At 53.3% G+C, this 23,308-nt stretch overlaps 1 protein-coding gene across 1 annotated transcript; it reads right to left on the bottom strand.

Annotated features, from left to right (window-relative positions):
* Positions 1-12,713: 12,713 nt before the first annotated feature.
* Positions 12,714-23,013, bottom strand: BSND (barttin CLCNK type accessory subunit beta). Its single transcript, XM_082686178.1, has 4 exons — positions 22,544-23,013; positions 16,619-16,713; positions 14,426-14,680; positions 12,714-13,381 (listed from the first exon to the last, which is right to left on the bottom strand). The coding sequence occupies exons 1-4, from the start codon at positions 22,718-22,720 to the stop codon at positions 12,967-12,969; spliced, it is 942 nt and encodes a 313-aa protein (XP_082542304.1). The 5' UTR covers positions 22,721-23,013; the 3' UTR covers positions 12,714-12,966.
* Between the last annotated feature and the right edge of the window lie 295 nt (positions 23,014-23,308).

The raw sequence follows: 23,308 nt of genomic DNA, 5'->3' as shown, positions 1-23,308 counted from the left end.
CCAAAGCCCCTGCTCAGGAGCCACACCAGACCCATCATACTCCACGAGCCTCCACACATTCCTCTCTTTCCAGGGGTGTCCCTTAGCTGCCAGGTCATGGGGAACACAGAGGCCAGGGACACGCACTGCACCCACCACCTCTCTGCACACCAGCTCTCTCCCTGCAGTCTTAAAGAGAGATGTCCAGCGGGTCGAGGGGCCCCAGGCTTTCCCCCAGCCTCCTCCAGGAACCATTCTCTGGCATTCTCTGTCTCAACCTCCTGCACACCAAGGCTTGCTGCCCCATTTCCTGCCGGCCTCCATGCACACTCAGATCTCTTCCATGGGAGAAATAAATAAGCACAAACAGAACAGAACAAAAGGCCCCAATCTCACCACACATGTCCTAGGCACTGCACTAGATGTGGGGTCACACCAGCGCACCAGAGAGACAAACTTCTGTGCTTATGCACCCCTCACTCTTGCTGAAGGTAATAAACAAAGAGGTCAAGTGTGCAGTTTTGCAGGTGGTGATAAGAGCTCAGGAGAAAATTGGGAAGGGAAGGGGAACTGTATCTGCAGGGAAGGGGTGGAAGAGCTGCACCTACAAATAGGGGAGGGTCCAAGAGGGCGCAGCCCCTGCCACGGACCCCAGTGCTCCCGCCACACCTCTGCCCCATCCTCACCCCTGCACACAGCTCTGTCCTCGTTCCCCAGTCTGGCTGTGTCTCCTCAAGAGGGGCTCAGGGACCACCTGTATCAGAACTGTGGGGTGGGGTCAAGGAACCAGGCTGTGGGAAGTGCAGATTCCTCTGACTGACCTGAAATCTCCAATGCCTGGGCCAGGAATCTGCATTTCAAAAGCCCCTGAGGCCTTCCAAAGTGTGGGAACTGCAGGTTTGCTCCCTGAAAATGTAGCAGGGGGCTTGCAGGCATCCGGGTTGCTCAATGCCATCCCATAGCCACCAGGCCAGACCGTAGCTCCGCACATGCTGTTCCCTCTTGAGTGCCCTTCCCAGTCTCTAAGCAGAGATGAGCGAAGGGCTAGAGGGCGTGGGTTTCTTCACTGATAACTCTTTTTTTTTTTTTTAAAGATTTTATTTATTTATTTGACAGACAGATCGCAAGTCGGCAGAGAGGCAGAGAGAGAGAGGAGGAAGCAGGCTTCCCGCTGAGCAGAGAGCAGGATGCGGGCTCCATCCCAGGACTCTGGAATCATGATCTGAGCCAAAAGCAGAGGCTTTAACCCACTGAGCCACCCAGGCACCCCTTCACTGATAACTCTTCTTTTTTTTTCTTTTTTTTAAGATTTTATTTATTTATTTATTTAATAGACAGAGATCACAAGTAGGGAGAGAGGCAGGCAGAGAGAAAAGGGAAAGCAGACTCCCCGCCGAGCAGAGAGCCCAATGTGGGGCTCCATCCCAGGACCCAGAGATCATGACCTGAGCTGAAGGCGGAGGCTTAACCCACTGAGCCACCCAGGTGCCCCTGATAACTCTTAACATCCCTTTCAAGACCTGCCTCAGAGTTGCGTCCTTCAGGCAGTACTCCCAGAACAGACAGGCTTGGGAGGCAGATGGAACAAGACCCCAGGCTGGGATCCAGAATATGGTTCTAATCCCAGCTCTATCACTAAACCCGTGTTATGACTGAGCAAGTCACTGCTCCTCTCCAAGCCTCAGTGTACTCATTAGGAAAATGGTGACAGTAATTCCATTCTGTCCAAGGAGATGTGAGGCCAAATGAGATGACAGATTTGCAAATGCTTGATGTCCTCAAAGCACAAGCAAAAAGGAAGGGTTCATCACAGAGGACTCACATGGAAGGTAGGGGGTGAATGGTTGGCGGGCAGCCCCAGCCCTCCATACAAATACCCACTGTTATCAGTTTGCACCCAAAAGACCCCAAATGCTTGCACCCAGTCTGCATCAAGTGCCCTGAGGTCTAGGGTACAAGGAAAGAATCCCCAGCAGCCCCAGAGGCCCAGGCAGGTTGGGGTGGGGACTGGGAAGAATGTGCTATGGGCAGCTCCCAACCACTGGCCCTCACCCCCAGGCCAAAATATTTCCATCACCTCCTGGTCAGGGCGTTAATGATGCGGGAAGGGCAGCCATCTGGGCCTGGGTGGTCAGAAGCTCTGAAGTTCACACAGCAGGAACCACCTTGACCCTGCCCACCCTCACCAGGCTGTGCATTTCAGGGGTGAGGAAGCAGGCTGGGAAGATCCCACAGGGAATAAGGGATGGGATGGTCTTCACGCAGGAAGATCAAAGGTGGGAAGAGGATGGTGGGGTGGACGGGGATCCTGGTGTGTTGATTGGGAAAATGGAGGCCCAGGTAGATGGTCTGAGCATTATCCCCAAGAAGGCGAAGGAAGCGGAGAGGAGGAAGAGGCAGGAAGGGAGAGAGAGTGGAGAATGGGAGTCACTGGGGACACGAGACGTTCTAGACTGTTGTACCCCATTCTAAAGGAGAAAAGTGGACAGCGTCAAAGCTAACATCCAGAGTCACCCAGGAGCCCACGCGGGCACAAGCCATCCTGACATTCCAGCCTCCCCCACCACCACCCCAGAAAGAAAACCCTTGCTGTCCTTAAGTGACCCCTCCCTCCCCCAAAGTGCGTCTTGCACCCTGCTCTCCTTCCCTCCGTCTTTGGCGGTACTACCTCCCCGCCTGGGGCTGACGATGGCACGAGGGGACCTGCGTGCAAGCATGAGAACAGCCCCATTTGTTAGGACAGCCCATGTCTCCACGCAGCACAGCGGTGACCCGGGAGACCGTTGCCAAGTAGAGAAACAACAGAGGTCCCTTGGTGTATGTTTCCTTTTCATTCTCTGCTGGCATGTTCTCCGTCTTCTGCTTCTCCCAAGGGTCACTTTCACAGAGATCATCCGGGTGTGTTTCGGGAAGGCAGCAGTGTCACTCGGTGTGCCTCTGTGTTTATAGCCAACACAGGTGCTGCCTGTCAGCCCCAGCTGCAGGCCACACAGCTGCCCTTTCTTCCTGGGGCTGTGGCCACAGACCCCAGCTCTGCCCTTCCTACTACTCACCCCATACTCTGCCCGGCCCTGGCTAAGAACCTGCTGGGCAGACCCACCAGGGGAGAAGGCCTGGGGGCCAAATCACAGAGTGAGGAGGGACGTGTCCTGTGGGAGCCAGGGGACATGCCTAGGTGGGGAACACGGGGACTCGGGGTCTGGCCTCGAAGCCCGGAGGGAGAGGTGGGGCCTTCGGGGGTGCTGGAAGGGCAGTCTGGGGGTTGGGGAGGGCAGCAGGGTGAGTTCCAGCCCCTCACAGACACACTAGGGACCTTGCTCGCTTTTCTTCTCTTTCTAGAGCCTCAGGTTTTCATGTTTCCCCCGGACCATGTTGTCTGCCCTGCCTCCCTCCCTCATAAGGTTGGAAGAACACAGTGCTTCAGATGGGACCTTTGTAGGTCAAGTTCAGGGCCCTCACTCCGTGCTGGAATCCGTTTTCCAGCATGCCCACAGGCGGTCATTGGCTTCCCTCAAATTCTCTGATCAGAAGGGAGTGACCTACTTCCTGGAAGCCCCATATTTTATTTTTTTAAAATAGAACTAGCATCACTGTTTGCTTTCTGAATGTAAAGATATTACTTCCTGATCATTATTTACATGTTCAATATAAATATTTCGTAAAGAAGAATCCAGTCACCCACAGATAATCTCTTCAATTTTTTTCTGTTCATGGCTACACATAAATATACATGGGATTGTATTCTATATGTTTTGGGAGTGAGTTCAACTGCAAATACAGTGGCTTGAACAAATATCACATAAATTATCTCACCAGAAGACCAGTGGTGGCTGATTTTGTTTCACTAGTTCATATGTCCAAGATCACTGATTCTCTTGGCATTTCCCTCATGGTGATAAGATAGCTGCAGCAGTGCCAGCTACTACATCTGTACTCAAGACCAGCAAAGCTAGTCATTTCTATGTTTTCATCAGGAAAGCAAACATTTGTTCAGAAGGGACACCAACTAATTTCATTTCAGGTCTCATTAGCCAGACCAGCAGTAGAGAATAGGATTTTCATGACTAGTTTTGGATCAATCATAATTCATTGCCTGAGAATGGGCCAGAGATTCTTCCAAACAAAATCAAGGAGGGAGGGGAATAGACATTGTTTGTTGCATTCTACTTTATAATTTCTCTTTCTCTTAATTTTATATCATGAACACCTTTCTACATCAATAAACATAACCTCAGGCGCATGCGGGGAAAGTGGAGCGTTTATAAAAGAAAAGAAAGGAGAGTGGAGGTTGCTGGGGGCTCGGGGAGTTCGTGTTTGATGGGTGCAGAGTTTCAGCTGGAGATGATGATAGTGAAGGCGGAGATGGGTGGTGGGTGTGGTCACACAACAGTCCGAATGTGCTTTGCGGCACTAATTGGACACTCAAAAGGTAAGATAACAAGTTCGACATTGTGTGTCTTTTACGGCAATAAAAAAAAGACCATCATTGATTTGCCAGCTATTTATGGAGGGCCTGTTGTGTTGCAAGAACTGAGGCACTGAGGACACAATAAGGAACGTAATAGATATTGTCCTTTCCTTCAGGGAATTTAGGGTCTAATGAGGAAGGCAGCAAGTCGCCAAAAAGATTCGCAATGAGTGTGAAAGGGCAAGACCCCGTGATCTCCCAGGCAGAGGTGTGCGGCGCTGGGAGGGCAGGTGAAAGGGATTTGATTCCATCAGAAGGGTCACTGCGGCCGCACCCGAGGCTGTGGCTAAATGATTAGCTCTGGCTAATCATTTAGGCAACGTCCTGTTGCTGGGTGTTGAGATTCTTGCCACATTATAAATGAGGCCACAGTGAACCCCCTTTCCACAAGCCCATCTTGGCCTACTTGGTTCGTTCCTTAGCATATGTTCCTGCACGTGGCCTTGCAGAGTGAGGGGACAGCCCCATGAGCAGCCATGTGCCACACACCCCCGCCCTCCGCAAATCTGTGTCCTTTCCATCCCTGCCAGCAGTGTAAGAAAAGAGCCCTGTCCCTCCACATTCTGCCAACAGCACCTGTTGTCATTCTCTTTATGCAATGTGGCCAATGTTGTGGGCAAAATATGGTTTCTGGTTGTTGTAATTTGCATTCCTTGGATCATTCCTGAGACTGACCTTGTTTTTTTCATTTTTTTCTTTTATGGGGTCCCAGATCTTTCCTGTGGGTGAACTTCTTCCCTTTTCTTGTGTGGTTCTTCACTCTCCTTGTTAAGAATGATAACCTCTTGGGCGCCTGGGTGGCTCAGTGGGTTAAGCCGCTGCCTTCGGCTCAGGTCATGATCTCAGGGTCCTGGGATCGAGTCCCGCATCGGGCTCTCTGCTCAGCAGGGAGCCTGCTTCCCTTCCTCTCTCTCTACTGCCTCTCCGTCTACTTGTGATTTCTCTCTGTCAAATAAATAAATAAATAAAATCTTTAAAAAAAAAAAAAAAAAAAAGAATGATAACCTCTGTCTATCAGACATGACTGCCCACTCTTTGGGTGGCTCCGAGTGTTACAAGTCCTTCTTCTATGGACACTACAGTGTGTCCCTGTCAGTCCCACCGGCCAGGGCTTTTTCATGTGCTCCAGGACATCTACCGCAGCGCACCTGGTCAGGTCTTGCCTACCCATCCCTGCCCTCGGCAGCCTTCCACACCTACCCTGAGTTCCACTCACACCTTCCCCTGGGTCAGTCCTACAGCATGGTGGGGTGACTCGGGGCTCCCAGCCCTCCTTCAAGCTGGTCTCCCTCCCCTTTCTTCCCTAGTGAATGCTTCAGGATAGAGCTTGGTTCGAGTCACTTCTCTGAGAAGCTCTTGCTGACTCCGCAGGCAGGGCCAGACCCCAATTATGCTTCCCTCTGCCCAGCAGTGACCACACTGATTTGTCACTGTTCATTCTGCAATAATCCTATGGGATTGCCACCCCACCCCCAGACAGGCATGGTCAGATGCATCTCTCTATCTCTAATGCCTAGAACATGGATGGTATCAGCAGGTGCTTGATGAGCATCCGTAGCCAGAATAAATGGAGGAAGGAAGAATGACATCTCCCCTCCCCTTCTCTTCCCCCAGGCTGGATGATCAAGCATCCCAAGCCTGCTATCACCCACCTACCCACCACCCCAGCTCTGCACTTGTCGGGTTCAACATGGGGGATGGGCAGGTGGCCAGGAACATTCACCCTGTGAAAAATCACCTGGGGGGACCTGTTATCTGACTCGGGCACTTTCTGGGTTTTTCTGGCATTCCCCTGCCCTCCCCCAAAGTGATCTCTGGACTGGGCACCGCCTGGCCAGAGTTCTGGTGTCTTGCACGGAAGACCCAGCCTCCACCACAGGAGGATGTTCTGTGCGATGGGGCTGGCGCTCAGCATTGAGGAATCTGGAACACTGCCTCCCCCAAGCTTCAGTATTGACTGTCACCCAGTACTACCACCCTAGGAGGAAAAAAAAAAGCCTTTCACGGGCCAAGTTGGAAACTGAATTCCTGCCATAGGCCACATACCCGCCTTCTTGCCACCAGTATGTTCCCCTCCTTTCTCTTTTGCATCTCTTAACCAGAATATACTCTCAACATTTCTTTCTTCATGTCAATCCTCTGCTCAAGAACCATCCATGGATCCCATTTGCTCATCGGATCAAATATGAGCCCCACACTAGAAATTTAAGGAGCCCCATGACCAAGTTCTAGCCTCCCTCTCTGACTTCATCCAGCATCCCTTCAGCCTGCTACTCCCCACTGCGTTCTAGGAACCTCTTCCTCCTTCTCTCCCGTGGGGCTTTGCTTACACCATGCCCTCTGCCTGAGATACCTTTGTCCCTTCATTCTCTTGTTTAAATTGTGGCTTGCAACCCCCGCCTTCTCTGGGTCCCCTTCCAATTGTTCCAGTTCTTAGTAACCCATTTAAACACAAAAGACTAAGTTCTTGTGTACTTTAGAATCATTTGGCTTGTTTATTCAAAAGTCAGACCAGCCCAGATCTCTCTGGAGGTGGTTCAAGGACACTGGACTTTTTAAACTTCCCAGGAAAGTCTGATGCTGCAAGCCCCACCTGGTCCAGTGACCTACACTGGGGAAATGCTGATGATATAGGGGTGGGTGAGCAACCCCAAGTTCACATGGGCTACTGATGTCCACGGCTCATACACATTCCCCTCATCTCTGTGAGCAGTGCCAATAATGAAGACCTCCATTTACTGAGGGCTCACCAGGCACGAGACACACTGAGCACTTTGCAGGCAACTTCTCACCTACTCTTGGCCAAAGTCACAGAGCTTGCCAGAGGGGAAACCCAGCCTCGAACTCAGACTGATGATGCCCAAGCCAGTGCTCCTCTTCCTGGACCAGAGAGCCTTCAGAGTGGGCCCCTGGTTCAATCTGGGTATATTTCATTTTGTTGCAACAACTCTCCTGCCCTTTGCTAAGTTCTGGGAATAGAACTACGGCAAGGAAGAGGCCCCTTTCTTCAAAGAACCTCCCAGTCCAGGTGGGGAGACTGACACACACATAGCTAGTCACATAAGGAGGGCTGGGATAAGAACAGGGCACCCCATATGGGAAGGACGCCAAGGAGAGGGTGGGGTGGGGATGGGTTCTGTCCTGGGAGGGGAGAGAGGACTAGCTCCAGCCTCGAGAGTAGTTGGAATTTGTGCCAGACCTTGAGGGATGACAGAGAAGGGGACGGAAGGCATCAGGCATAGGTAAGTGCCTAAACACAGGCAGCATGGTGGGAAAGATCAGGTTGGCTGCTGCCCTGGGAAGGGGCAAACAAATCAGCCATTAAGGGCAGTCGGGGCAGATCACGAAAGGTCTCAAACAGGAGGCTGAGGAATCTGTCCTTATGCTGTGGGCAATAGGGAGTCATGGAAGGTATGGGAGCAGGGGCAAGTCTGCCCACAGCACTAGCACCGGGAAAGACACAAGCAGTTAAGTGCTCAATGGAACTTCACTGCCTGATGTATTGCTGTGTGTCTTTCTCCCGTCCTCAGCAGGGATGGAATGACCAGGACCTACTGGATAATGCGCACCAGGAATGGAAGTGTTCCATAGCTCTACCTCCTCTCCTCCATTCAGCCCTTCTCTGGGAGGATGGGCACATTCGCCCACTTCTCTGAGCCCATTTCCTCATCTGTAAAGTGGGGACAACACACCAACCTTGCAGGTTTTGAGGCTGACATGAGATCAGGCGATCAGAGTCCGCGTGATACGCGCAGACCAGACGGCATAGGGCGGAAAGAGCACAGGCTTAGGGGACTTACATGTGAATCCTAGCTCTGCCCTAGGGGATGCCATTCTCTCAGGGCTGGTGGGAGAATCCAGTTCAGAGAGGTAATATACACACAGTCCCTGACACTCAGCAGGTGCCCAGAGCGCTGTCTGCTGCCTGTCTTGGCTAGCACAGTCCTGTTCTTCCTCCTCACTCCAGGAACACCACCACTCTAGCCAGAACACTGCTCCTTCCTCCCGTTCCTGCTCCTGCTCGGTCCCTCTACAGCAGGGGGTTCTTTGCAGTGGGAGCCTTAGCTCCCTGCTGCTCGCTGTCAGTTTAGTTGCCCCCCAACAGCTGGCACACCATAGATGTCTGTGTCCTTTGCAAAGAGTTTTTCCCTGCATTATCTTACTGGGGAATTCATTCACCTACTGCCAATTTGTAAGCAGGACAGAGTTGATCCTCTTTGCACAGAGGAGGAATCGGAGACCCAGAGAGGAAAAGGAAGGACATGTTGATGTTGTTCCAGCACCTGCTATGTGCCAGGGGCGTAACATTCATCAGTTCTCCAAAACATCCTCCCATTGTGCACATGTGGACACTGAGGCTCAGAGAGACTTTGGACTGTGTGTCCAAAGTCACAAAGTAAGGAACTGCCAGAGGCTGAGTGCAAGCCCAGGTCTTTCTGACTCCAAAGTCTGGGATTTGGAACAAACATGTAGAGCGTAGGGTTGACAGATCTGTCCCCAGGGCTGCTGTGAGGACCAACTGGGGTAATAGGCATGAGGCCAACTGGAACAGTGCTTAAGGACTGGGAATAGAAGTGAAATCGTGTCTGCCTCTACCTAATCACATGGCAAACAGGGACAGAAGCATGGGAAGGGGGTGCCCAAGGTCAAGGCAAGGCCAAGCTCACTGCCCCCGGGACCACTCTCCCAGTTTAGGGGCAGGGACTATGCCTCCCGACCTTTCCCTCCCCAGACAGTGGAAAATTCCAAAGTTCCCCTGACCTGACTGGAGGGTGAAAAGAGCAGGAATTTCTGCCATGGTACAAGGATCTGGAGCCTGGGGCTGAGGGCTGACATCCCAGGGCTTGCCATGGCCTCAGGTCCATACAGCGCCCCCCCTGCCCCCCGCCAAACCCTTGGACCTGCAGGAAGACTTCACCCTCCTCCCAGCTCATCAGCCAACGAAAGGGGCCATCCCAGAGACCCATGTTCTTGGTGGAGACGGAAAGTTCTCAAGGCCAAGGGAACAGAGCATAGTGGTGGGTTTTCAGGTGTAACCAGCTGGTGAAGCAGATCATGGAGTTTGGGGAGTTCAGAGTAGAATGGAATGAGAGCCCCTCTGTCCCCTTGCTCCTCAAACTTTAAAAAAAGAGCTGCAGATACTTCCTTTCAAATGAACTCCGTAGCATGTGCTCCTCTCCACCCCATGTCCCCCATAGTCACTAGCAAGCCCCAGGGGAGGAACCCCCCCTGCCAGGCAGTGAGCCCTAAGGAAGAACAGCGGCCTGTCAGCCAGGGGCCAGCCCGACCCTCGCAGCTCAGCCTCCGTGTCCTGTTGAACGTGAACAATTCTACAGAACACCAGCATCAGGCAATGCCATGCGGGGACCATGCTGGCAAATCGCAACCACTCGGGAGCCGCGGCAGAGCACAGGCAAGCATGAACGCCGTTTCTGAGCCACCACGGATGCCCACACTGCCTTCTCCTGGCTGGGAAGACACCAGCTGGCCAACGACAGCTTCAGCTTGGACCTAGCCTTCCCTCCTTCTAGATCACATTGGCTAACCGCACAGTTAGTTCTGCTTCCCGACACTATCCAGCATGGAGCAGAGCTCTGCTTCTCTAGACCCTCCCTCAAATCCCCTCTTGGTAAGCTCTTTTTCATGCCCTCTGAGACCCAGTTCCCGTGGGGGTCCATCCTTCTCACTGCCATGAGTAATAAACCAGATATTAACTTCCGCTGAGCAGCCGGCGAACCCTCCCGCAAGGCATGGGCAGACCGATTCTGCCAAATACCCCCACTGCCTAACTCTGTGGAAGTCCAAGGCAGGGGGCCATCACCTCCCTTTGGCATATAAGGAAAGCAGGAGCCCCAGAGGCAACCAGACTCGCCCAAGTTCACAGCGTAGGGTGACTATCATTTACCATCCAAGTGGGATGACTTTGATAGTGCAAGTGTGCACGAACAGTCAGTGAGCAGGGACAGTGGGTCTAAGCCAGGACTGTCCAGGGCAGACCAGGCATACCGCATCTGGCAGCAGGATGTGGGGGGAGCCAGTACTGGCAAAGCCTGAATCTCACCATCTCTCCCTGCTGCCCCAAGCACAACCCTCCCCTGCCCCGTGCTCCCTACGACTGGGTTAGTCTCTCTGCTGGCCGGCTGGCAGCCTGGGGCTCTGGCTTCTCTGGGTAGGGATGGGGAAGGCATGCAGTTGTGATTCAGGCATGTGGGGCTACTCCAGGCCTTCTGGACCACACAGCTGTCCCCCGGGGTCATGCCTCCCCTGCTTGACATTTGCTTTCCAGAGGGTGCCCTCGGTGCCTGCCAAGCACGATGCCTTATTTTGCCTGCCCAGAGGGGGAACAGGTGGTTTCACATGAAGGAATTTGCAGGTGAAAGTGACCCCTTTAAACACTGAAAACTTTATTTTAGCTCTTTGCCCAGACAGCCCTTCTGATGCAGGTCATCTGCTGCCTGACCTCAGGAAGCAGGACAGAGGAACACGAGGCACCTTGCCATGCCCACTGTCATGGGGCCATTGGTGGGACCGTGTTACAGCAGAGGGCATGCACCCGGGGGCAGCCCTCACTACGGAAGGTAGTAATGACCCAGAATGAAAGAGGAGTGTTTCCAGGGGCGCACACGTCTTCTTCTTCTTTTTTTACTTTTTTTTTTTCTTTTTCTTTTTTTTTAAGATTTCACTTATTTATTTTATTGGGATGGGGGCAGAGTCTTGACTGTGCTCTTGGCACAGACTCAGCACTGTGCTGAGTTCGGAGTCAGATGTGGGGCTTGATCTCATGACCCTGAGACCAGGGCCTGAGCTGAAACCAAATGGAGGCTTAAGCAATGGAGACCGCCCAGGCAATACAGGGGCATGCACTTCTGACTCAGCCCATGGGGCAGTCCTTTCCCTCGGCCGAGATCCCCACCCCTAACCCAGAAGCCTAGCTTAGATGAAGGTCTCCTCCACCCAGTGGGCCATGGTGCAAGCTCTGAGTGCGCAGACCTCATGGGAAGTCGTGCCACTGCCCTCTTCTCCGAAGCAGCTGCCGTCCACGCTGGGGACACAGCACAGATCTGCCTCACCAAAGCGAGACACGGCAGAGTTGCATTATAGTCATGTATCTTCAGGGCCTGCTCAGGCAGCCTGAGCCACCTGTCCCTGCATTCCATGGGTGGTGTGGTTGTCACTCGGCTGCCTCTGGACTCCACTGTCCATTTCTAACTTCTCTGCACCCTCCTTGGCTTGCACTCAGCACTCCGTTCCTAGCTTACAAGGCACCAAGTTCAGCAAATGGTAAGCTCTTGGAGGGCAAGAACCTTATCAGTTCATGTCTTTCTCCTCCTAAAAGTCCTGGCTTTGTGTTCAGCACACAGTAGGTGCTCAGCAAACGCACGTCAAGGCTCTTGAGGGCCCCAGCAGCTGCAAACAAGCCAACCGAAACAAGCCAGGAGGCTTCACCTCACCCCCCATCCTCAGCCAATGCAGACATATTCTGCAGGGAAGGGGGTTTCTCTGAGGCCTTTCTGCCTGCCTTTGTGACCCCAGTGCAGGCCATTTGGAGGTTTGAATGCCTGAGGGTGAGGGGCCTCGGGGTCTAAGAGTTGGGGGATGGGGGCATTATCTGCAAAAGGCTCTGTCAGTTTTGTAAGCCTTCGATGACTGCTGATCTGAGCACAGGAGATACCCAAGTGAGTAGTGCCGAAGTCTAGCCTTGAGCTGGCAGTCACCCTCCAGCAATGTACAAGGCCCGCAGGTGGCACAGAGGAGCCAGAAGAAGTAACTCATTCTGGGAGGTGATAGCATTAGGAAAAGCTTTCAGAGGACGGGCATCTGTGCCGGGGTTTGAAGGATGAGCATGAATTTGCCAGACACGGAAGCAAAGGGCATGCTGGTGGAGGGGACAGGCCTGGGATGGGCTTGGGGAGTGAAGGAGGACTTGGCATTGGAGGAGCAGAGGTCGTGGCATGGGGCTGACCAGAGAGAAAGTCAGAAGGTCCACGGAGGTGAGGCATGCCAGGTTTTGGATCTGGGGCAATGGGAAACACAGGACGAATTTGGGCAGGATAGACGTGGTTAAGCTCTGATGAAGAAAGATCACACCGTCCATCTGGGTACGGGACAGCAGAGGGGACATCAGGGGGTGGCTATAGGACTTCACAGGAACAGGCACCCTGAGCCTTCACTGAGGATCAGGGCCTCAGGGATAGCACCAAGGAAGGTTCTGTTCAGAGACCCGCTATGGGGGGAGGCAGAAAAGGCTCTTGAGGGCCCCAGCAGCTGCAAATCTTCTCAGGGAACCGTATTTTACCTTCAACACTTCACCAAAGAAAGTGAACAGTGAAAGCAATGTCTCCCAGACAGCAAGCATCCCCTCCCTGAGCTCCGTTTTGAGCCCTCCAAGTGCTCTCCGGCCCGCTGTCTCGCATGAACCTCCACATAACCCCATTTTGCAGACAGGGACACTGAGGCCCCGTGAGGTCACATGGGGGTTAGCGGCAGTGCGGGGCTAGAACCCAGGGAGAAGATCCATCTCAGGCCTGGGCATCAGGCTCAAAGCCCACTTCCTTGTCTGGGAGGGGGTCCCCAGGGCTGTCTGGCAGCCCATAGTACAAGTCTTCTTCTTCCTGTTCTGGCTCCTCGGCGCCTGTGTCTAAAGTCTTCTCTTCCTCCTCCTTTGTCCTCTGGGATGGCTGCTGATAGCTGGACAGGGCAGCAGCCCACTGCTGGCCCTCTGGGGGCGCATCCTCTGTCATGGGGGCGTCGATCAGGGCAAAGTCGTGGAAGCGGTCCAGCTGGCACTTGCAGGCCCAGGGCTCCCGAGTTGGGCGATGAGGCTCCTCCCCCTCTGGGGGCGAGGGGTTGGGGCTGCCGCTCTCACTGGAGTCCACATCCAGCTCATCTTGGAAGGAAGCCAAGGGTGCAGGGCCCCGGGGACAGGCCTGGTGGCTGCAGGAGCAAAGGACCAGAGAGCCAGGGTAGCCCCGAGTCAGAAGGTCTGGGTCCCAGTTCTAGCCACTAGCTGCAAGGCCCAGGGTAGGTGAGTTTGCCTGTCTGGGCTCAGTGTCCTCCCCTATAAAGTGGGACAGCGTAATCGTACTCTCTTATGGTTGTCTCTGAGGATTACAGCACATGGTGTGTGCAAAGTCCATTGCGCACATAGTAGGTGCTCAAGAAATGGGGGGGGGGTGCCTGGGTGACTCAGTGGGTTAAAGCTTTTGCCTTCAGCTCAGGTCATGATCACAGGGTCCTGGGATCAAGCCCCACGTCATGTTCTCTGCTCTGCAGGGAGCCTGTTTCCTCCCCTCTCTCTCTCTGCCTGCCTCTCTGCCTACTTGTGATTTGAAAAAAAGAAATGGGATTATGTTATGATCCCCATGTTATGATCTAAACCAGGTTCTTTCCCAGCCTCTCTGGCCACTCAGGGGTCTCCTGTGGGCCCTCAGCCTCCACCACACACACATACCATACCCTTCTGTTCCCTCGTCACCTCCCCCATTGGACTGGGAGCTCCTTCAGGGTGGGAGCCTTTGCGGTCTGGTGGGAGTAGGTGCCTGGCAATGTTGGTGGGATGAGTGAATAAATGGATGGATGGGAACCCAGATCATAACCAGCCCAGGACAGGACGGGTGCAAGTGCCCAGCCCGAGGTCACAGAGTGCATCAGCAGCAGAGTTCAGATTTGAACTTGCTGTCCCAGCTCTCACAATAGCCCTCTGAGGTGGGAGTGATTGCTCCCACATGGGGAAACTGAGGCTTAAGAGGGTAAGAAACTTGCCAAAGCTACACAGTGAGGAGCTGGGATTTGAACCCAGGCCTGGGTGACTAAGCCAGACTCGTGTGTCTGCTCTACCTGCTGCCTCTCAGGGTGTCCCCACGCACCCCCCACCCTCTCTACTCCCAAATGTCCCCAACCAGCCCTGAGTGGCCCACAGCCCTGCCTGCTTCACACAGGAACTGAGCAGCACCCCACCCCTGCACTCCGCCCACTCACCCAGGCCTGCTCGGAGTCGGGTTGCTTCCTCCCTCGTCCTCATCCGAGCCTCTGTGGATGACCACCGCAGCCTCCATCCAGCCCTGAGACCCACAGGGGCCACCTTGTCCTCCATCGCTGGCTCCTGGCTGGGGGGCCAGCAGCGGGCGAGGGTCCTCATGGTAGCCCATGACCTTCATCTGGATGTGACTGAAGTCGGGCAGGCTCTGGTCATAGGCAGCTTCCTCCCACAGCCTGATGTATGGGGGCTGAGGGCTGGGCAGGGCACGGCAGAGAGCAGAGAAAGAACAGGCAGGTGAGTCCACTTAGCGAACACCACAGGAGGAGACATCGGTATTGTCCCCCCCACCCTTGCTGCTCTGGACATCTGGTCTCCCCTAATCTCTGGACTTTAGGGGAGGTAACTGTACCCAGTCCACGGATAAGAAAACTGAGGCCCAACAAGTCTTGGCAGAGCTCAGACTCTCAGACCAGTCAGTGCTCTTCTCACTGCACGTCCCCAAGGTTAACCCCAAGAGTCCACTTGTGAACCGCAGACCAGTTTGCATTGACGAAGCATGTGCTGCGCCGCAGATGGTGAGCTAAGAGCCCCCAACTCCCACCGCATTTATCCTGCACCGTGAAGCCGAGCAATCGTTCCCGTGGTTCAGTTGAGGACGCAGCAGCAGCAACAGCCCGGTTAGTGCGTGCTCCTTGCCTCAGGCTGTGTCAGGGGGCTCCTCGAATCCCCACCTTACCTGGGAGCAGGGAAGCATGGAGACTTGGGCTGGGTCGCCCCGAGTGCCTCAAACACCAGGTTACAGTGTTGGGGCTCCAGACATCCCATCCCGTGCCCTTCCCTATGTGCTCTACTGCCTCTCCAGAAAGTGAGGCGCAGGGACTAGATCCCTTGCCCACGGTCACACAGGAGGAGCCCAGGGCTCAGCTAGGTGCAGTAGCTCTTCCTGTATGACCATTTTATGCCCACCCAGGGTCTAGCCACCTCACTCCCCTGGGGACATGTGGTCACTCTGTACGCCAGGAACAGAAAATATCATCACTACCTTTTTCTGCAAGCAAAGCAGAGTTTCAGAGCCCTGACCACAGACCCTGGACCTGCAGCCCAGCCTTCTGAGTGCAGAGTTTCAGCCTCCAGAGGGTGTGGAGGGTGGGACCCCAGGGACCCCACACACATCCAGGGCGGGAGTGCTCGCTGCTGTGTCCTGGGGAGCCAGGCCTGGCACCTCCACGGAGGCAGGTCTGGTCTGGTCCATCCGTGGCTCCCTGGGAGGTTTGAGGCCTGTGATTATACTTCTTTTTTTGTTTGCTTGCTTGTTTGTTTTGTTTTAGAGAGAGAGAAAGAGAGGGTGAGGGGGAGAGGGAGAGAATCCCAAGCAGGCTCCATGCCCAGTGCAGAGCTAGAGGCGGGGCTCGATCTCATGAACCTGGGATCATGACCTGAGCTGAAATCAAGAGTCAGATGCTTAACTGACTGAGCTACCCATGTGCCCTACGATTGTGCTTCTTGAGCCTCAGTTTTTTGCTCGTGTAAAGGGCCCAACAGCCCCACTTCCCAGGGTTCCTATGAGGACTGGAGGAAGTAATGAGTGCCAACTGCTTGCTTTGATCTCAGGTTGATAGAAAATATGCCTTGCTAATGAAGGCACACTGAGAGAGGGCCCACCACGCACCAGGTTCTGTTCTTAGTGCTTCCTTACATTAACTCCCTCACCCCTCCCTGAAGCCCTGGGAGGAAGGTGTGATTAGTACCCCTGTTTTGCAGATGGGGCAAAGAGAGGCACATTGCATTCCCCAAATCCCACAGCTGGTAAGTGGAGAGCCACAGGGCTGTGTCTGGCTGTCCACATGCCCCTTTTTTGCCATAGAAGATGTCACAGCTGTTTGGAATTTAGAGCTACACCTGTTTTTTATTTGGGTCAGCCACGAATTTGCCCTCAGACAGGACAAAGGCCCTGAGCCTCAGTTCCCCAATCTTTAAAATGGGGGATAATAATGCCTCCCTCATAGAACTGAGGGTTCAAAACAAGTCCTGATTTCAAACAGCATTCTCTCAGTAAGCGAGGGGGCAAAGCAGGAAGCTGGACCCAGCAGACGGATACCCCCCACCCCTCTCCATCACCCTCCACTGAAAGAGGAGACCGGCCTGAGGGGCTCCCCCTGCTCCACCCCTGTCCTGGAGAGCCTGACACCTACCTCTTCATCTCAGCAGCAAGCCCATTCTCCAGCAGGCCCAGCGCCTTTGGGGACAGGATGCCTTGGAAGTCAGAGTCAGCGGGTATGAAGGTGATCTGCAGGACAAAGGAAAGAAGGCTTCTCTCTGGCTCCCACAGCCATCCTGACCGGGGTGGGCCTCCGTGTGACAGCAGAGGAGCCTGCTCAGGGCCCAACTCCAGGGGGTGGAGGCATCTCTGGGCTCTTACTCCCAGGGGCTCTTCACCCAACAGACATTTACCGGGCACCAGCTGTGTGCCAGGCAGTCTTTCAGGCACTAGGGGGCAGCACTGAGCAAATGAGCCAAACATCCCTGCCCCAGAGGACAGGTATCTTGTCACTTCCCAGGATACTTGTCCGGTGCCCAGAAGGTGCCTGGCACAGTGTAGGGGCTTCATCCATATCTGGTGAGCGAGTATCATGTATTTCTTGGCACAGAGGTTGTGGTGGGGGACAGGGAGGTGAATGGCTGTAATTGCACCCACTAGTCCCCATTCTGGAACATTCAGGGATCAGGAGGTCTCTGTAAGTGCAGCACGTGGGGTGGGGACCGGATGGCAGAGGGGAGGCAGGTCATAAAGGAGTCAGCGGGATGAGACAGAGAAGCCTTGTTTTGAGGGTCTGGGAGACTGTGGAAGAGTCCTTCCTTGGGCAGGTCTTCTCTCTGCTCAGAGCCTCTATGTGCCTCTCTATAAAAGGGGCTAACCTCAAAGAGATATTGGCGGGCACTGTTCACAACAGCCACAAGGTGGAAAGAACCCAAGTGTCCAACAGCAGATGAATGGATCAAGAAAATGTGGCACATACACACAATGGGTCATTATTCAGCCTTAGAAAGTCGGGAAGCTCAGACACATGCTACAACATGAATGAGTCTTGAAGAAATAAGCTAGTAACAAAGAGACAGATGCTGTAGGAGTCCAGTTCCATAAGATACCCACAATAGTCAAATTCATAGGCAGAGTAGAATGGTGGTTGCCACAGACTGGAGGGAGAGGGGTGGGGAGTTTCTGTTTAATGGGTAGTAAGTTTCAGTTTGGCAAGATGGAAAGACTTCTGGAGATTTGCACAACAGTGTGCATTTAATTAACACTACTGAACTGTAGGAGCACCCTGCTCACTTAGCTGGGGGAGCGTGTGACTCTTGATCTGGGAGTTGCGGGTTTGAGCCTCATATTGGTATAGAGAGGACTAAAAAATAAAAAATGTATATATATTTTTAAAAACTATACACTTAAAAATGATTAGGACAGTAAATTTTATGTTATGCATATTTAAGTGGGGCTGGAGATACCTATCTCCTAGGGTTGCCGCGAAGATCCCATGAGATAATGTAGAAGGAAGCCCCTGGCACAATGCTGGGCACATAGTAGCTGCTCAGTAAACCATAGTTCATGCTACTGAAGATGAAATTATTTGACCTCTTTGAGTCTTGCTCTCCTCAACTGAAAATTTGTTCAACAAATATTTGACAAGACCCCACTGTGTTATAACAAGGTTGTAAACAGCAACTCCTTTTGTCTCTTCCTACAGAGCGTGATGAGTAAAAGACACTTGTCTGCCCCAGAAAATTCCATCCTGCTGGGAGGAAGGAAATGATGGATGGAGAGGTTCCTAGAACTCCTATGCAGAGTGAGCTTCCTTGAAATGTCTAGAAATAAGGAATGGATCTCGGTAGCTTCCACACTCTCCAAGGATACCCTGCACTTGCCAGCTGGCTCTGTACTTCTTAGAAGCTTCCCCTTTCTCTGCCTCATTACCTCATGGCCCAATCAAAACTTCCTCCCACTTCTCCTCTTCACCACCATCACCATCATCATTATCACTACACCCACTATGCCCACCTCTACCATCAGCATTATCACCATTACTACAACCATCACCATCATCACCACCACCACCATCATCTCCATCAACATCATCATCATATCATCTTCTCCATCACCACCATCACTATCATCACCATCACCACTACCAACACATCACCATGATCACCATTACTACAACCATCATCATCACCACCACCATCATCTCCATCAACATTATCACCATTACTACAACCATCATCATCATCACCACCACCATCACCATCACTATCACGACTACCATCACCATCATCACCACTACTACAACAATCACCATCATCGCTACCACCACCATCATCATCTCCATCAACATTATCATTGCATCATTACCATCACTATCACCATCATCACCACCACTACCACTATCATGATCTCCATCACCATCATCATATTATCATCACTATCACCATCATCACCATCATCATCTCCATCACCACCATCACCATCATCACCACCAACAACACATCACCATTATCACCATTACTATAACCATCACCATTACTGCTATCATCATCCCCATCATTATAATATGCATCATCATATTATCATCACATCACCAACATCTCCATCACCACCATCACCATCATCACCAACACATCACCATTATCACCATTACTACAACCATCACCATCATCATATCATCATTACCATCACCACCACCACCACCATCATCACCTCCATCAATATTATCCTCATATCGTCACCACCCCACCACCATCTCCATCATCACCACAATGATGTTCACTATTAGCATCATCATCATCACAATACATCATCACCATTATCACCACAATGAAGAGCCTGATAGAAAAGGAAAGTCTAGAATGTGTTAGAACACAAGTCCTTTAAAGTGGGGGAGACAGACAGTGTTGAAACTGGTGAGGGGATACCAGACTATGAAGATCCCAGAACATCAGACTAAGTAGTTCACTGTTTACCCAGAGGCAATGGGAGCCCTGGAGAAGTTCTCAGCAGGAGAATATACAGACAGATTTGTGTTTCAGCAGAGCACCAAGCAGTCACCAAAGGAAGGGAGCAGAGGGAGAGAGGGATACCCATGGAGAAGACAGATCCATTCACCACCAGTCAGGGGCCTGGTCCTAGACTTTTTCTCTGCCAACCCTTCCCTTCTCCCAGCAGCCCAGGCCCCCTCCGCCAATGGACACAGCATCCCTGACTGTCTCATCTTCCAACTTTGCCCCAATTCCTCCTCCTGTCATGCCTGAAGTCTGGCTGACCGCGACATCTGACCAAGTCTACTTCAAAAAGTCAATGAGATAAACTCAGTAGAAGCTCAGTCCTATATCCAACCACAGCAGGGACTGGACATTTGCTGAATGAACAATGTTTTCTCCGTTCTGCAGTCCTGGGTTCAAATGCTGCTGCAGGCAGTGCAGGGCCCCATCACTTCTCACCCAGCCCAGTGTAGGAGCTTCCTCCACTGGCCTAGTTGCCCCTTCCTCCTCTCAGATGTCAGCCTGATAACTTCCCTCAACTGCAAAGATAGTCATGTCCCTCTCTTGTCTCATCAACTAAAGGGTAAGGTCCAAATTGTTTAGCATGGCATCCCAGGCCCTGCGGAGCTGAGTCCATTCTGTCTCCACCTTCCTTCCAATTGCCACCGGGCAACAGCCATGTTGACCCACTCTCCTTGTTTTTACCTCATTCTTTTGATCGTGCTGTTCCTTCTTCCTGGGAAGTTTCCCTCCATCTTCTCTGCCTGGCCAACTTCAACTTAGCTTGAAGGCTAGCTCATCTACTCCGTGAAGCCTACTCCCTCCCTGACAGGCAGAAAATTATCTCCCTGACAAGATCCCCAGTCCTTCAAAGACAGGGACAGCTAAAATCTTGTTACTACTATATCTTAATTGGCTGATTCCCTACCCTTATATTTATATTTTGTTCAACCCAGACAATTCCCATTTGTGGGGCACTGAGAGGGAGGGGAGGATGGGCACCAGCATTTGCTGAGGGCTCTGATGGGCCAGGCACAGAGACGATGTAGGAGACAGGGCCCCTCCCTCTAGCACACCTCCCTGGTCCACAGCACATTTTCCTTCCTTGCCTGCGTCTCTAAAACACACACTCACATAGACCCACACCAGTGCCCACACCCCTGCACACACATTCAGAGACCTGACCAATGCCGCAAACACCATTCCTGAGGACAATGTCTGATGCCACCTCACCGACACAAGACCCCACTGGTTCCCCACACGGGCCCATGCAAGGCTCCACCAAGGTCACAGAAGAGGGGCAGAGGGAGGAGGGAGTTGAAGCTGGGCCTGCTGGACACGAAAGTGCACACTGTTTCTACCCTGCCTTGCTGCCTCCCCAGCACCTGAACACGTGAACCTATCAACAGTTACTCATTAATACCCAGTAGGGTTCCCTCTCCGCTTCCTCCCTCACCCGTCACTGCCACTGGGTCCCTCTCCCTTCCACCCCCCCCCCACCTCCCTGCAGAGCCACCTCTGGTAAAGGGGGAGAGGACAGGAAGGACCTCCACACCCCTGCTGTCCCCTTCTCAGGCCCCAGGATCCAGCCTCCTCCTCACTGGGAGGATGACAACACAGGTGGGGACACAGGTGGCTTGGGTCCTAGGGACTTCTTCTCACAGTGACCTGTGCTCAGGGCATTGCACAGAGGCTCGTTGACTGTAAACTGCTCAGTAAATGGCTACAAACCAGTCCAGACCGCCCCAGCACTGAACACACTGAAGCCCGGGGCTGGCCCATGGAGGGGGCAGGGCTGGGGAGAGCCGGGCCCAGGCCCCCAGGAGCTTCCTCCCTCCTCCCCAGAACCCCTGAGCACAGCCACCCAGGTGGGAGGGCTGCATGTCGTGGGGGCTACCCAGGACCTGGAGGCCTATATCCTTACATGTCAGGACCCACAGGGCCCCTCAAGGGACCCCCTCACCCCCCCCCACTTCCTGACACACACTTTGTACAAATGAGGAAACAGGCTCAGAAAGGGAAGGTGCTTGACCAAAGTCTGCCCAGCAGTTAGAGACAGAGCCCAAGTTCTCTCCTTCTCTCCCTGGGTCTGTCTGACCAGTTGTGTGATCTTGGAAAAGTCGCTCATCCTCTCTGGGCCCTGAAGGATTACAGCTCCTGACATGGTCCACACATTGTTGGGAGGACCAGCAACAATGAGACTGGAAGCTCTTCTCCTATATACAACACCCTACTCGTCACAAAACAGTCCTCCCTCCTGTCTCTTCTCTGGTCTTCATAATAACTCCGGGAGGCTGGAAGAAGTAGGAGCTTGGGGCCCCTTTTACAGATGAAAGAAACCAAGGTTCAGAAAGGCAAAGACCCACAGAGTTTGAGACAGAGCTGGAACTAGAACTCAGGACTCCCAAACCAGTGCTCTTCTCATCACTAAGTCACTGATAAGGCTAGGTGTACATTAAAGGAAAGAGTACATTAAGCTGCCCCACCCATGTCGGCAAGGTTACTGCAGACCCGCCCCGCAACTCTCCGCAGCTCCGGGACACAGGGAAAGCCCTCCAAGGGGGAGGCTTGTACTTTAAGTCCTACGTACGTGGCTGACTGGCAACCCTGACTCTGACCCTTGGGAGCTGTGGAACCTCACTTTTCTGAGCCTGGTACTTCCTCACTCCGCTCTGAAATGAACTACAGACAGTACCAGAAAGTTCCAGATGAGGATGAACTGTGACTCTGTGAAAGCAGGAATGCCTGGCAGGCAGGAAACTACTCCTTAGTTGTGGCCACAAGCACAGAATCGTGGGTTGGGTTTCTTCCATCTCCTTCATGGTTCAGGGTTCCAGACCCAAGGGGCTTCTGATTAGTCCTTACATGAGGGAGGCACACAGGGAGGGACGGAGGGATGGAGGAACAGGAAGGAGGGATCGACGGAGGGAGGGATGCTCAGGAGGGCAGAGGGAAGGAAAGAGAGAGGGGAGGAGGGGAGGATGGAAAAACCAGGGAAAGATGGGGGACCATACCCAGAACAGAAGCACAGTCCCCGACCCTCCTGGGCCTGGGCCAGCAGCCCTCCCGATGCGGCCACTGCCTACCTTGGGGTAGCATTGGCACATGCTCCAGATGACGCCCCCGATCACCATGATGCAGCCCATAGCGTAGAAGGTGCCGTAGACTTGGGGCCGGTCGTGGCTCATGAGGAACGTGCCGAGGGCCAGCAGGAAGAGTCCCAGCACAATGAAGCCGATGCGGAAGGTCTTCTCGTCGGCCATGGCTGCCTGGCCCAGCCCCGGTATAAGGGGGGCCGGTGAACCCCTGCAGACACCCGCACACGCTCACACAGAGAAGGACGACGCTCCAGGACCCCTGCAAGCTGGGGCTCCAAGTTCAAGGGAGGGAGGCTCCCTCCAGGGCCAGCTGCAGTCGGGTGCACCGTTCACCAGGCTGGAGGAGCTACGCTTCGATGGCCCTGTGCCACCCCCCCTCCACCTTCACTCCCTCTCACCTTCCCTCTGGGCCCAGCCAGTGCTTGCATGTGTGTGTGTGTGTGAGAGAGAGAGAGAGAGAGAGAGAATCTGAACGAGGGAAAACATGAGGGAGGGACAGGGGGAGGTTTCAGGGGCTGAGCCCTAGCCAAGACTTCAACATCACCTCATTTGCCTGCGTGGGGCTGAGCTGGGCTGGACAGGTGGCCCCGTGCCATCGGCCAGGGAAGCAGGGTACAATCCCACAGCCAAAAGACACCGACATGCCGCTGGAAGATTTTAGGGTCCCCCGGGCCAGCGTTTTAGGATCCTGAAGCACTCTGGACTCTTCAAGGTCATGGGTCCATCTGGGGTTCAGGAATAATAGCTTCTCCT

This window comes from Mustela nivalis (genome assembly GCF_964662115.1).
Source record: "Mustela nivalis genome assembly, chromosome: 10".
In the NCBI taxonomy this organism is placed as follows: domain Eukaryota; kingdom Metazoa; phylum Chordata; class Mammalia; order Carnivora; family Mustelidae; genus Mustela; species Mustela nivalis.
The sequence above is the reverse complement of the archived record's forward strand: the minus strand, read 5'-3'. Positions and strand labels throughout refer to the sequence as shown.

What these genes read in the sequence shown, in the direction of transcription:
- BSND (XM_082686178.1), bottom strand. Translation starts at nt 22,720, where the DNA reads ATGGCCGACGAGAAGACCTTCCGCATCGGCTTCATTGTGCTGGGACTC. An exon ending in CTTGCTGCTGAGATGAAGAG is followed by an intron (nt 14,681 to 16,618) that starts GTAGGTGTCAGG and finishes TGCCCTGCCCAG; the next exon opens with CCCTCAGCCCCCATACATCA. An exon ending in CCGACTCCGAGCAGGCCTGG is followed by an intron (nt 13,382 to 14,425) that starts GTGAGTGGGCGG and finishes TTGCTCCTGCAG; the next exon opens with CCACCAGGCCTGTCCCCGGG.